At 43.9% G+C, this 14,684-nt stretch overlaps 1 protein-coding gene across 2 annotated transcripts in view; it reads left to right on the top strand.

The window, feature by feature from the left end:
- The first annotated feature begins 1,041 nt into the window (after positions 1-1,041).
- LOC101157151 (A disintegrin and metalloproteinase with thrombospondin motifs 2) overlaps positions 1,042-14,684 on the top strand; it is a 28,225-nt gene continuing 14,582 nt past the window's right edge. The window contains exons 1-7 of one of the 2 annotated variants that reach the window (XM_011483832.4): positions 1,042-1,205; positions 4,169-4,611; positions 7,394-7,562; positions 8,900-9,006; positions 9,074-9,157; positions 12,220-12,303; positions 13,736-13,889. In XM_011483832.4, coding sequence (XP_011482134.1) covers positions 1,118-1,205; positions 4,169-4,611; positions 7,394-7,562; positions 8,900-9,006; positions 9,074-9,157; positions 12,220-12,303; positions 13,736-13,889 — 1,129 coding nt within the window. In that variant the 5' untranslated portion in view covers positions 1,042-1,117. Of the gene's footprint in view, positions 1,206-4,168; positions 4,612-7,393; positions 7,563-8,896; positions 9,007-9,073; positions 9,158-12,219; positions 12,304-13,735; positions 13,890-14,684 lie in introns of both variants that reach the window. The other variant, XM_011483831.4, reaches the window with a different exon arrangement.

Raw genomic sequence — 14,684 nt, 5'->3', positions numbered from 1 at the left:
AAGACCAAAGAGCTGTCTAAGGACACCAGAAACCAAGTTGTAGACCTGCACCAGGCTGGGAAGACTGAATCTGTAATAGGTGAGCAGCTTGGTGTGAAGAAATCAATTGTAGGAGCAATTATTAGGAAATGGAAGACATACAAGACCACTGATAATCTCCCTCCATCTAAGGCTCCCCACAAGATCTCACCTGTGGGGTCAAAATGATCACAAGAACGGTGAGTACAAATCCCAGAACCACAGGGGAACCTAGTGAATGACCTGGAGAGAGCTGGGACCAAAGTAACAAAGGCTACCATCAGTAACACACTACGTCGAAGGGGACTCAAACCCTGCAGTGCCAGACGTGACCCCCTGCTAAAGCCAGTACATGTGCAGGCCCGTCTAAAGTTAGCTAGAGAGCATTTGGATGCTCCAGAAGAGGATTGGGAGACTGTCCTATGGTCAGAAGAAACCAAAAATAGAACTTTTTGGGCAGGACTCTACTCATCCTGTTTGGAGGAGAAAGAATGATGAGTTCCATCCAAACACCATACCTACTGTATAGCATGGGGGTGGAAACATCATGCTTATGAAGCCACTCCTTCATAAGAAGCATTTCAAGGTCCTGGAATGGCCCAGCCAGTGTCCAGATCTAATTTTAGTGTTAGTGTAGGATCACAGAGCACTTTTAGAGCAAAAATCAGGTTTCTCCTCCAAACCATCAAATAATACGATAGATAATTATTGGGATGTGTGAACTTCAAGAACTGTGGCTAAAGAAGAAAATTAATTTTATATGGTTTTAGTCATGAAGTATATTTCGAATGTTATAGTTGTTTATGCCAGATTCCTGCCTTACTTCACAGTCTCAACAACAAATCAGGTTCTGGGTTCTTCTTTTTTTAATTTAGAGATCACTTCACAGGCCAGATTCCCTGCATATCTGTTACCCTGCAGGGACAGCCAGCAGGGGGAGCTATTGCTGCAAAAAATAAGCTTTTTTCCTAGAAGAGAGTTCTGCTGTGGTGGAGCGTCTGCCAGCAGCTCTGCTGCCTCATTCAGGGGAGGAGTCATCCCAGGGACTGGTCTCAGTTGCACCCAGTTCGCCTGCAGTCAGTCTGCCACGCTTGTCAGCATGGAGGAGTCTTACTGTGGATTTCTGGTGGTGCTGCTTCTGCTGCAGACAGGCTCTCTTGTCTCCGTCTACATCACAGATGGCACAGGTGAGACCTGAGCTCTGATCTCTGCAGGTGTGCTGATGATTGTGCTGCAGCCTTCACCTGGGAGTGCATGGGAGCACCTGTGTCGGTCCAGCAGCTTCATGGGGGAGTTTGGCAGTTAATGAGGCAGACTGTGACTCTGACCTGGTAGTCAGGCTAGGCATCAAGGCATTAATGGAAGACGAGGAAAAAGTGGGGTCAGGGTGTTTAAACCTGCAATACCCATCAGCCTGTTTCTTAGTTCAAAATCAGAACGTAGATCTCTGCTTGTCTGTTGTTTGGCGTTTGTGAGCAGCTTCAAAGAGATGGGACGAACTTCTAAGTGAGATGGGAGGGGCTTCTGAAAAATGAGATAGCCTCTGAGAGATGGGAGGGGCTTCTTGAAGATGGGATGAGCTTCAGAGAGATGGAAAGAGCTTCTGGGAGATGGGAGGGGCTTCTGGAAGATAGGAGGAGCTTCAGAGAGATGGGTGGGGCTTCTGAAAGATGGGAGGGGCTTTAGAGAAATGGGAAGAGCTTCTGAGAAATGGGAGGGGCTTCTGAAAGATGGGAGGAGCTTCAGAGAAATGGGAAGAGCTTCTGAGAGATGGGATGGGCTTCTGAAGGATAGGAGGAGCTTCTGTCCGATATAACTTTTTAAATTTTTAACTTGTCCTGTCCAACAGTAGAGCAAACAGATCAGAACTGAAGATCTCTTGTGTTGGACTTGTTTTACTATTACAATTGCAGGTTATGAATCTTCTGACACACGAGGTGTATATTTGTGTTAACCCCTTTTGTATTTGAGGCTAAACTTTATTTATATGGATTATATTTGTGTCCATTTTTTTGACAGTAAAAAAAGAAGAAAAAGATAGATGGATGTTAGAGATGGGGGTTAAGGATACAAAAGAAAGAGGAGAAAACAAATGGGTTAAAGAAGTTGGAGGAGAATTAAAGAAGTAGGCGGTAGAATCACAGAGCAACAAGTTGCTGTAGATTTATCATTATTACTGCCAGGTGTAGATAGATAGTCTTCTAATAAGACAGCTTGCAGAATGTTTTGGAGCTGTAGCAGAAAAGGTGTGGCCTCGTCTGAACTTTTTGTCAGAAGCAGCATTACAGCTGACCTCAGCTCACGGCGGTTTTGATTTCAAAGCGTATAAAAGATGAATTCTTAAATCCAAGGAAGACGCTGTACACCGTTAAAGCTAGGTTACACTTCATTTGCCAATGAAAAGACTCTCATCAACATCTAAGATCAGCTACAGTCAAGTAATAGAGATGAGGCTCTAACCCCTTCAGATAAAGCTCTGCAGTGATCCAGCCTGAAGATCATAAAAGCAACAATCAGTGTCTCTGATAGCCTAAAGGCCGTGTCACACAGCCACTATGTACATTTTGCGTATATTGCACAAAATGAAAATTGGTCATGCGTTAATGTCCCTGTTGTTATCCTCGGCACTTTAACATTGGGTGTGGGGTCATCTGGACCCCACAAGACCCCCCCAATAACCTTTTTTCTTCAATGATTTGTGATCTTCACCGGTGTCCATGGATTACATGTAATCCTCTTCTCCTTGATCCACCTGTGTCATGGTAGGAATAACACGTCAATCTAAGGATCGGGTCATCTGGACCCCATAGTATAGCACAAGGGTTAAATGCGGAAAAGGTGTGAAAATATTTGGTCTTTACATTAAGTTTTCACAGATGTAACATAAATATATACCACATTAAAACCACGAAAGAAGTACGAATAAACCACCAAAGAATACTTAAACAACATAATAGTCAAAATTCCTGTGTCAATTGCGTAATTTCAACGCAATACATGACATAAAAGTGATACATCGGTGGTACATACGTGAAAAGTCTGTTGGATATACATGGACAAACATGGAAGGGTCGTTGAAAGCCATATGTATGCCAAATCCTCTGCTGCCAAAGAATCACAATTAAACAATAAATGGGTATGAACTACGCAAAATATGCATTAACTGTGTAATTCTCAAATGACCAAAAAACAAATTTCACAAAAAGACCCGTCGGCTGAAACCCTCGACGGACATCTGTGCACATTGACAAATGACGAACGCAAGAAACACTTATGAATTACGTAGATCACAGATGTATCACCAAAGTCCGAATTTTCATGTGTGGAAACTGCGCAAATGTACTTAGTGACCGTGTGGTACGACTTTTAAAAGAAAGGAAGAGAGTCACCTCAAATGAAAACAGCAGGACATCAGAGGGATCAAAGGGTAACCATCAGTTTTGTTTCAATAACCATATTTTGAAAAGGTTCATGTTCAGCTTTGTTTTAATGTCTTCAGTACATTTGTGGACCATTTTTTTTTGTCATAACGTATTGCTGAGACATAAATTGGGTAATTATCTGCATGTGAATGGAAATATTTGTATCTTCTTACAATTGAGCAAAAGGGGACCACATAATGAAAAAAGCAAAAGGGTCTAAAACTGAGCCCTGAGGTATCCCCATGATGCTTATTCAGAAAAAAACACTTGAGCTCTTAAGCTGGGACAAAAGGTTTAGTCAGCAAGATAAGGGCTGACCTTTCACGGCCTTCTATATCATAGACAACCAATGCAACTAGAAAAGTAAAAAATACTCAGTCACCAGAAATAAAGTGCATCATTAAAGACCCAATTTGATGAAAATGGTGTTTTGGTGGTTATTAACATGCTGTGAGGGGGAAGGTGCTAACCACTACACTGCACGATTTAGGTTCGTTCTGCCACCTAAAGTTACAGTTGAAGAAGGCAAAATTCAGGTTGAAATTCTGAAGGTCTGGTATGTTTCTTTGGTTTATGACAGCTCCGACCAGAGCAACATGCTCACACCTACGGGTTTCTGATCACACAAACCTGAACTACAAACAAGTGTGTTCTTTGCTGTAAACAGGAGCACCTGAAGGCATCCTTTTCTGATATGCTGATGATGCTGTTCTCTCTCCATCTGGCAGGTTCTCTCCATCAGGTTCTGTCAGAATTCGACATCATTCGTCCAATCAGAACCACCTCAGAGGGCAATTTCATGTCAAGGACAGTCTCTGCCCACCATTTGCACCGCAGTAAGAGACATGCCTATGCCTCAAGTAAAACAGCCATACCCAAGAAAATCACAGGGAGCCATTGGAAGGATGTACCACCATTATTAGAACAGACTCCACCTACAGAGGGGTGGAGTCAGAGTCAGGAGATCTTCTACAACGTGACCATGTTTGGACAGGACCTCCACCTGAGGCTCCGCCCCAACACTCGTCTTTACACCCCCACTGCCACCATGGAATGGGAGGAGTCAGGAAAGGTTCAATTTGAGCCAATCAGAGCTCTTGGCTGCTTCTATACAGGAACAGTGCTGGGCTTGGAGGATTCATCTGTGGCCATCAGCAATTGTGACGGTCTGGTAGGTGTGGCCTTTTTTCAAAGATTGTGAAGCTCCTCCTGCTCTGAACACCAGCTCATTTTTAGCTTCCTATTGTTTTATGCAGAGAACAAACCTAAGTCTTAGTCAGTTCTGTGCATTTCTGTTTGTTTGAACATACGATGAGTTCTGCTGCTATTAGAAACATTTCACATTTGCTTCTCCTGTGAACTCCTAACATATTTAAATACATTCATTCCTTTTTTCATGCTCATGTTTTTTTGTAAATTAAGTCTTTGACTAATATACTATGTAAGACATAACATTTAGGAATAACTTTTGCTTGAAATATAGAAATGTCTTTTACTAGAAAATCGGGATTGAGTTGCAGTATAAAACATGCACTTTTTAAATTTTTGTGTGTGTGTGTGGGGGGGGGGGGGTTAGTTACTCATTATTCCATGTTTTTTTTCTCACCAAATTCAAAAATATTGTTGTAGTCACCTAGTGCATTCCAGTATGTCCCCTTTTTTCATGGAGAGAGCCACACTGAAATATTAAAACCAGATAATTGATATTGCCATTTTCTTTGCTTTGTTGTGTTCTTTTTCATTTACTTTGCAGAGTTTTTACACGAAAAACCCCACATGATCAAATCAGAGGTTGGTAAAAAAAAAAAAAAAAAAGATTTAGTAAAAAGACTCCAGAGCATACTGGTAGTCGCAGAGCTCATTTGAACTGCAGTGGAAATATGGTTAATTGTGGTGGAAGGATACGGTGGAAATTAAAAGTATTAGAGTTTTGTGGGTAAGATGCAGTCATATACACCATGTGAATGGAAAAAGGCGAAAGAAAACATACGGATGATTTTCTATATAAGTTAAAGTTTGAACATCAGTCATTCAGAGCTTTTTAGGCACAAAGGTGTCTTGGAGGAGTGCAAAGTGCTGCATGCGAAGTAAAGTAAATCTTATTTTTCTAACATAGACATTTTGAAATATTTGTGTTGAAATCATAAAGATTATATGTTTGTACTTTTGTAGAGGATACGTTATTACTAGTACTTAGGAGCAGTGGTCCTCAACCCCTGGGCTGCAGCCCGGTAATGATCCATGGGACAGTTGGGGGCTGCAGAAAAGAAGAACATGACCTACAATTTTTTCTGTTTCATTTATGATATAAATGTGAAGGAAGTTTGTTTTGGAAAACTACTGGATATCACATCCAACTGATTCTTAACACATGTCAAGTTACTCAGTCCCTCTCTGCTGGACCCCTTGCGGGGTGGGCAGGTGGTGGACCATGTGAGGGAATGATACATGCTTAGACAGGCCCCCTCCCCTTTTGAGTAACATCTACATATGACAGTAATTTTGATAAACCTTCAGCAACTTGTCTCTTTTTGTGATTCTACTCCCTCAATCATCCTCCTACTCCTTCAACCCCACCTCTTTCTTTTGTATCCTTATCCCCCATCTCAAACATCCACTTAAACTTACGGACACTTAAAAAGACGACTTTTTTATGCCAAGAGTCAGCTTGTCTTGTTCTGCTTTTATTGTATTTCTTTTGTTTAGCTGATAAGAATTTACCACAGGGTAGGGAATTTTAGGAACATCTAGCATTTACGCCGTGTTAAAGACAACGGGTTTTGTCACGTGTTTTTTGATGATTGCTCCTGTTTTGATGGCCATCTTGGATCCTCCATGACATCACAAACTCATCACAAACAAAGACAGGGGGCGCCTTCGATCTTTTCACTTGAGGACAGATACACTGTGAGGAGTGACCAGTTCCGGAACATGGAAGGAAGTGTCAGTCCAGAAGCAAAATGTTACAGAAACCCACAGGAAGATCTGAGCGTCCGTCCTCACTGAGCGACCCGGTCGGCTGCAGCGTGGGCGGAGCTGCTGAGTGAAGCCAGATGTGGATAAAAGAGGAAAGGCCTTCAGAAAGAGAGGACATTAAGAGGAACACTTTCATATCAGACAAAGGTTCAGAAAAAACACAACCTTTTCTCCAGCACATTTTTGACGTGCTGATTCTTCCTGCCAGTCAGAAGTTTCTGATTCATGATGGTGCAGTAATTGTCCATCCATCCCTCCGTTCTAGAAACACCTTTTCTTTCAGAAAAAAAGACTCATTCTCACATTTTTGCAATAATTACTGGGACTTTAAAAGCTGTGTCACATTTACACAATCATCTGTTTAAGCGCCCCGTGTTTTTTATTGCTGACTCAAATTTTATAGTGACAAAACAAGGTAAATACTGACTCACCTTAAAGCTGAACCTAAATTTCAATTACGCTAAAAAATATAAATGATCTAAATTGCTTTTTTTAATAACTTATTAAAGCAGACTCAGACACATTTATTGCTGACTAATGCTTTGTTTACGGGGTGCGCCCGTTCTTTTCTGTCTGAAACTTTATTAATATAGTTTCTTGTAACAATGCTGACTGTTGTTCACCTTTCAGAATGTCCCTTCAAGGGCTGCCACAGCGAATCAGCTTTTACAAATTTGCACAGGTGGTTTGACAGAGAATTTTACGCCGGATGACCTTCCTGACACAACCTTGCATTTTATCTGGGCTAGGGACCAGCACAGGGAGACCCAGAATTGGGCCCCTTTGTGGCTACATAGGCAGTAGCGTGTAGGGTCTTGCACAAGGACCTACACTTGATAAAGCTCGTCGCACCCCCTGGGAATCGAACCCTGATTTCCCTACACTAAACCAATTGAGCCATCCAGCAATGATGCTGACTGTGATTCATAAAGAGACAGCAAGACAACACTTTGATGATGATGTCGTCTCTTCTCCAGGCTGGGATGATCCGAACAGAAGAAGACGAGTTCTTCATCGAGCCACTGGATCAGCAGATGCCAGGAGAGGAGGAGGAGGAAGGAGGACGGCAGCATGTCATTTATCGGTCTTCTGCCATCATCAAGCAGCCTTCATCTGTCAATCAAACCGCTGAAGACTACCTCAGAGGTGAGAGCAGGTTCAGGGTAGTCCTCTGGAGTCCTCTTGGTTGGGTCTGATGTTTTTGGGTTTTTTTAAGTATGAGAGCTCACCTTAACTTTGGCGTGGACCAAATATGTTAACCCTGGTTCTCTTGAAAGCAAGGCTCTCTGTTCACGCCAATGAGAAGTGTGGAAGTGGAGTAAAGAGAGGAAGTGACATCTACACTGTGTATAATGAGGAGTGAAAGGAACAGCACACAGCATGAAACCAAAATGTTTATCAGAGTGAAGGTGGTGCAGGGAGGCCATCCTTTTAGTACCTTATCTTCAGAGGATTTGCTGAACTCACTGGATTTTGTTTCTTCGTGTTTTTTACCCCGTCTTTGTCTTGAAACATTAGCATTCTAAAGTTCAGCCCACTGTTGTTTTTCCACATCCAAAGAATCCAAAGGGAACATTCTCAGAACATTCTGGCACACTGTGTTGTCACATGAGTTTGCTGATTTCAAAGTGTTTCCACACATTGGGCTGGAATGATGGACTGATCAGTTTTGGCTGACATCATGTTTATGTTTTCTTCTGTAATGCACTTGGGCGTTTTTTTGTTAATAGTAAAATAAACCTCCCGTACCTCAACCCATATGGTATTTTCTAAGATCAATATTTCATTTTTAAATGATTGTATATTGTTATAGGACAATTTGATTAACAACTCACCTCAGACAGATCCATCTGGTTGGATCGTAAGGGAACATAATCGATTCATTGATGAGGTTGATTAATCATTACACCCACATTTGAAACAGCGCAATTGTTTTTTCTTCCTGAGCAGTTTTGTCCACTTTTGTCTTTGGTTTACTTCTAAGAGCATCGTGTGTGAACGCAAACTTAACCACACCAAGGTGTGAGAATAGTTAGACTTTTCCACCCATTCAGGCCAAGACCATCCTAGTGTGACAGCAGCCTGAACGCGCTTAGCTGCTCTAGGGAATCAGAGCAGCGTCTTCCAAAGCGAACGTCAGAACTCCAGAGAAACGATGCAGCTTAAAAACAAACATTTAGTCTGGAAGCTCAGACACCAGGAATGTGGACACCATCTTTGCTGCAGCAGAAGAACAACACAGCAGAGCTGAGCTCAGACTCTGCTCCAGAAGAATCCGGGGAGAAGTGTGGAAAAGTTCCAGGAAACTTTCCAGCAGACACACTGAAACAGACATGCAGACAAACACATGCATTCCTGGACTGCAGTAATATCTGCATTTGAGGGAAGCTCAATGTGCTAGAGGTCACCTGAAGTCAACTGAGCCTGAGCTTTAGGAGATGCTTCTTCAAAACAGCCTTATAAGACTTCCTGTTTGTCAGCAGGTCCTCTCTTAGGGGCCCTGAACTTCTCCCAGATGGGGTTCTCCTCTGGAGCTGGTTTCAGACGACAGCGGCGAGACACTCAGGGGGCTGAACTGTTCAACATTGAGGTAGAGTGACTGTTGAAGGGCACTGATGAGGTGACCTCAGAGTTCCTGAACCTTCTTCCTCCTCCAGGTGCTGCTGGCAGTGGATTATTCTGTGCTTCTCTTCCATGGCCGAGACCACATCCAGAAATATCTGCTGACATTCATGAACATAGTAAGTAAAAGCATGGAAGTGGGTCCGAGGTTTTGACCTTTGGTGGATGGTGTGTCCTTGCTTAGCTTTTCTACCTCAATGAAAGCCCAAAGCCTTTCACAGTCGCAGGCCCCATTCAGCCAAACACACTTTCATTCACCGATGGTGGCAGAGGAGTTCAGTGCAGAGTTGGAACCAAACCTCCCGATCAATGGTCGCTGCCAGAGGGGTGATCTGTGGTTCACTGTGGCGATCAGCATGTGCGTGTGTGTGGGAGATGGGATTCAGAATGGATGGAAATGGCAATAGTGCCGTACGTGCACACACTCGTGCACACTCACACATGCGCTGGCAGCTCTAGCTGAAATCTGAGCTCAATGATTCACATTCTCTGAACGCCTGCAGCCCCAAACTCTGATTTATGAGAAAAATGTGGATGGGAACATTACAGAGCCCCGCTTGCTGACTCACACGCCCATCGGTTTGTTGGCTGTAGACTGTCATCACCGTTGCCTCAGAGGTCAGAGACTGCACAATTTCAGCGCTGAGGCAGTCAATCTCAGAAGAGACACAAAACTGCTCCTGGATTACAGACGGAAAACCGCAGAAAAGCTGCACCAGTCACAGCCTGGGAGGGACGGAGCCTCTGAAAACTCGGCTGCACGTGGAAGCTGCTTCACGCTTCCTGCATGGACCTCCATCTTCTGACAGAAAGCAGCAGCTAAGGACGTCCATGAAGAACAAAAGGTTGGAGCGCAGCTGAGACCTATGAAAGTGTTGAACCAGAGAAAAGCAACAACATAATGTCCTGCTTCTTTTTAAACATAGATTTTAAGTTTTTTTTTGTTTTGTTTTGTGTGTCAGGACTGTGAGGATGTTTGATGGATGGTTGTGGTGAAGCAACTTTCCAGTCCAAGAGCTGGAAGACCCCAAGACACAAACGCTCAAAGCCCCTCCCGGCGGAAGTCTTGTCTAAAGCCCACTTCATCGGTTTGATCACTTTAACAGAGTCAAAAATTCAACTGTCACCCGTGACCCCTCCCTCACCGCCCCGTGGTTTACTAAGGGATTCCCCTCTGCAGATCTAGAGCTGGACGGGTGTTTGAGCAGTCATTCTCCATTTCTGTGGTTCCAGTTATGGAGAAGAAAAGAAAACGAGGGTTGAAGTTTTAGCAAATCAAGTATGACAACTGTTTTTTCAGACTAAGATTCAGGATGAGAGTGAAAGCAGAGGAAGACTTGTGTCTCAAAGATATTTTTAACCTCTGTTGAGACATGATGCTGCTTCTGCAGATCCTCATGTTCACTCCTCCACTTTCCACTGTGGTGCAGAGCTCAATGAAGGGGGGGTCGACTTGGGACTCACATTGGGGCCCAGTCTGCTTGGCGGTGGAACCTCCTCCCCTATAGTTGCTTTACCCCCATCTAGGGTCCTTTGGTGATGGTGGTGGTGGTGGTGGTGGTGGGGGGTGGGGTGGCCACTGCTAACAAACAATGCCCCACTCACTAGATTTTAATTACCTTACTAAATCACCTTTTAGTGCATACCATCGACTGTGTATGAGATCTGGACAGAGTGACCCCCTAAACAGGAAGTGCCTGTTGCTTCCAAGTAGGTCCAGGCTTGTTTCCATAACAACCACACTCCGAATCAGAAGTGAGCTTATTGGAAGGCCTCAGCCCTACCATTTAAAAGCGGGGAGGAGAACCTGTCAATCAATCATTTTAAAAGTCCGATGTGAGACCAGATACTTTTATTGAGGCACCTGATTTGTCGGTTTATAGCTTGAATAACTTAAATAAAGGAAATACATAATACGGTAGGATGGGGGTGTAGACTTCCAACAAGCTCACTTCTGATTGGCAAGAGTGGTTACCATAGAAACAATGACTCAGATTGACTTGGACCAATTACTGCTTAATGACGTCGTCTAGTTCCTACATGGCAGTTTTCGTATCATGAAAAGTTGTCGACTGAATTGACTTTGCTTAATTGAAGCCTTTTCTATGGATAACATCACACTCACTCACTCCAGTTCTCTCATACAGTCAATGCATCATACTGTTCCAACACGGGGAGGGGGCTGGTGTGTCTAAAGAGAAAAAAGTCAAAGTCACATTGTGTGACAGATAACGTGTTCCCATCCCCTGGTGGAGTGGAGAGCTGCAGACACAGCCGTGCCCAGGATCTATTTGGTGGGTTAACCTCCCAATCCAACCCCTTAATGCTGAGTGTCAAGTAGAGAGGCATTTGGGTCCCAGAGTCTTTGGTATAACTCGGCCGGAATTTCAACTCATGACCTTCCAGTCAGAGGGTGGACACTCTTCCACAAGGCCACTGAGATAATCTGTTTAACACAAGAGGCTTCTTCTGATTACAGTACTGATTCAGAACTTCTGATAACTCAGCTGCTAGACAGTTCAAGTTCTGGAGAAAAGAAACACAGCTTGAAATTGAAAGTGAATAAAGATCTGATCTTAACTTTTGATTTCTCTGTAATCTGTTCCATGCTGAACAGCAGCAACAGACGGACTGGCCGTTAGTCAGTATGTGCTAAAACAAACACTGCAGCATGTGGGAACATCATTATGTTTCAGTTCTGAACAAATCAACGATCACTGCACTTCAGTGTTTAAAAACTTCTTTCTGCAAATCAACCCCTTCATGCTGGATGTCACTAATTTGCAACTTAGTATTTACTCCAGAACTCCACTTAATTTAGCATCATCTTGAACGTTTTCTTTTATATAGTTGGAAATAAATTTAGACCTGGACGGGTTAAAACTGCCAGAAGCCACACAGAGTGTGGTGTGGATGCACGCATGAGCACATACACATTTCCCAGTGAAAGCAAAATATGTAAAGTTTGACTCACTGGTAGAGTCCTGCATAGATCGGTGGGTGGACTTTGAAGAAACAGTTTGATAGTGATATTAGTCTCAAAAAACATAACTGGAACAATCATGCTGCTGTGACCACAACCTAAATCTACATCTGTACCTGACACCCCGCCCACACACTGCCACCGTCACACACTGAGGTGGTGGTTTTGTCAGTTCCAGTTGTGTTTTTTCTCTTCCAGGTTAATGAGATCTATCAGGACCGTTCTCTGGGAGCCAACATCAACATCGTCCTGGTCAGAATCGTCATGTTGTCCCCCACAAAGGTACTCAAGCACCCCCACACACGCACACAGGGTGAAGCTGAGCAGGTCTCAACAATTTTTTTTCTTTTTTTACTAAGAAAGGCTTTTGTGGGCAGGGGCAATGTGGAGTTGGTGGGGTGCTGTAATGACACATTGAGTGTGTTGGCTGGAAATTGTACCCCTGAACAGCTTATGCCTTAGTCACATGCTTTTGATGCACCAGACCCGTGGTTGGTCGTAGAGAAAAGGATGCATCAGGTGTGTCTTGCAGTTCCCTAAGACCTCATGCGCCCACCTTAAGGGAAGTCATGAAACTGGAACACCATTGCCGTGTGTGTGTTGGTAATGTATCGTGAAATATTTGCAAGGATAACATCAGTTACTTTCACTCATGACATACGGGTGCTGCTGTGGTACGGTGCCCAATGTCACACTCTAGCAGTTATTGAGGTGCAAGTACTGGCTCCTTACTGACTGCACACAAATGCTGCACACACAGAATCTGCATGTGATACACAAGTGCCCAAAGGAATTACACTGATTGATTGATTTCCTAATTTCTAACAATCAGGCTGCACACTCAGAGTGTGTGACAAGCATCGAGCAGCACTAACCGGCCCTTTTGTGGAGTACGCAGGTTTTGGGGGGGTTGAGAAGTTGAAAAGTCTGTACAACCTGCACCATGTCACAAATTTCACCCTTACTCACTTTTAGGTGTTTTTTAAGTTTTCCTCACAAACTGTTGCCCATAGAATGCCCACAGAAAAAAAGTGCATGGATTTTTCACCCTATGGGCTCACTGATCTTGATATTTCGTGTGTGCCCCACACAAATCTGTGCGCAGACAGCCTGTTACTACGCATAAGGGCAGTTGTGACTGAGGCTTTACTGGCAGAATCACAGCTGAAGCAGCTAACCAAAGACACAGATTTATAAGACTCTTTGCAAGTCCAAATCCAGCTTCAGGACTGCGATATTTGTTTTTTGTAACCAGCCTTTCATTCTGCCTCTTCACCAGAGAATCAGTTTCTAAATTGCCACCCTGATTTTATAAGGATTAATCAGACAATTCCCCAGCAGATGTCAACCATGGCTTTATTTTTACAGCTGCTGAGCAGTTCAAGGGGAGCTCTGGTTCTGGTGCACACCTGCTTCCCCTCTGTTTTGGTTAATGTTTGTGAGGCAGAACCACAGCTGTCCTCATCACAATCATAACCATCAACCTGGAGAAGACACCAGGAGGAAAATGTTTTTGGATGCTGTTGAAACAGCAATCCTCTGCCTATTGAGTCTAAATCCCAGTTTCCATCACTGAACTGGTCCGATTCAGTTCACAGATGGAGAAACTAGATCCGACCAGCCTTTAGACTGTTTTACATTAGGCAAAATGTGTTGCTTTGTGATCAGAAAGCACATGCAGGGTAACATAAAGGCCTGTGCTGTCCCTCTTCAGTCTCAGGAGCTGATCTCGGTGGGGAACGCCCAGAGGAGTCTGGAGAACATCTGTGGATGGTCGTATCTCCAGCACCGGGAGCAGACCCATGCCGAGCAGCACGATCACACCATCTACCTGAGCAGGCAGGAGTTTGGGCCCCCTGGCATGCAGGGTACCACCGTCACTGATGCATCACATGAACCTGATGAGATGGGGCTCCTCTGGGCAGCAGCTGTGTGGGCAGAGAACAGCTTTTGTGACAGAGTCCCCAACATCTTTGTGGACCTAAGTTCCTTTTGTTGAGTTGCAGGAGGTTATTATGTCTGCACACAATGAAATTTTTGGTCTAAATCACATCCCGGTTGTTGGAAAGCTCTGGCTCTTTATGGGATCCTGGGAGATTATGTTTTCCAGTCTTAGACCTTTGACTTTGAACGTAGGGATCTTATGGAGTGTGCTCTGGGATTGTGGGATTCATGGCCCACCGTTGGGGGCTGTTTGACAGATGACTCAAGAAGAGGAGTTGTTCTTTTCACTAGGATGAAGGACTGAGTATTAACCCTTGTGCTATCTTAGATGACCCCACCCTTACATTGACCTGTTCTCCCTACCATGACAAAGGTGGATAAAGGTGAAAAGATTTCATGTAATCCATGGACACCAGTGAAGATCACAAATCATTGAAGAAAAAAGTTTCAGCGCACTGTCTAGTGGGTCTAGATGACCCAACTCCCAATGTCAAAGTGCCTAGGATAGCACAAGGGTTACATTGTTGCATCTGCAGAGACTTTGTATCTCTGTTTATGAGCCTGTCAACGACCCTCTCTCTATCTGTAACCATGAGCTGTGGCTTTTGATGAGTGGGGTAGATTTGGGCTTCCTCCAAGAGTGGCTGAGGTCTCCTTAGGGCAGGGGTGTCAGACTCCAGTCCTCGAGGGCCAGCAGGTTTTTAAGAAATCCTTTCTTT

This window comes from Oryzias latipes, chromosome 14 (assembly GCF_053564925.1).
Source record: "Oryzias latipes strain Hd-rR chromosome 14, Olatipes_Hd-rR_3.1".
Lineage (NCBI taxonomy): Eukaryota > Metazoa > Chordata > Actinopteri > Beloniformes > Adrianichthyidae > Oryzias > Oryzias latipes.
Note: the sequence above shows the minus strand (reverse complement) of the source record. Positions and strands in the feature narration are given on the sequence as shown.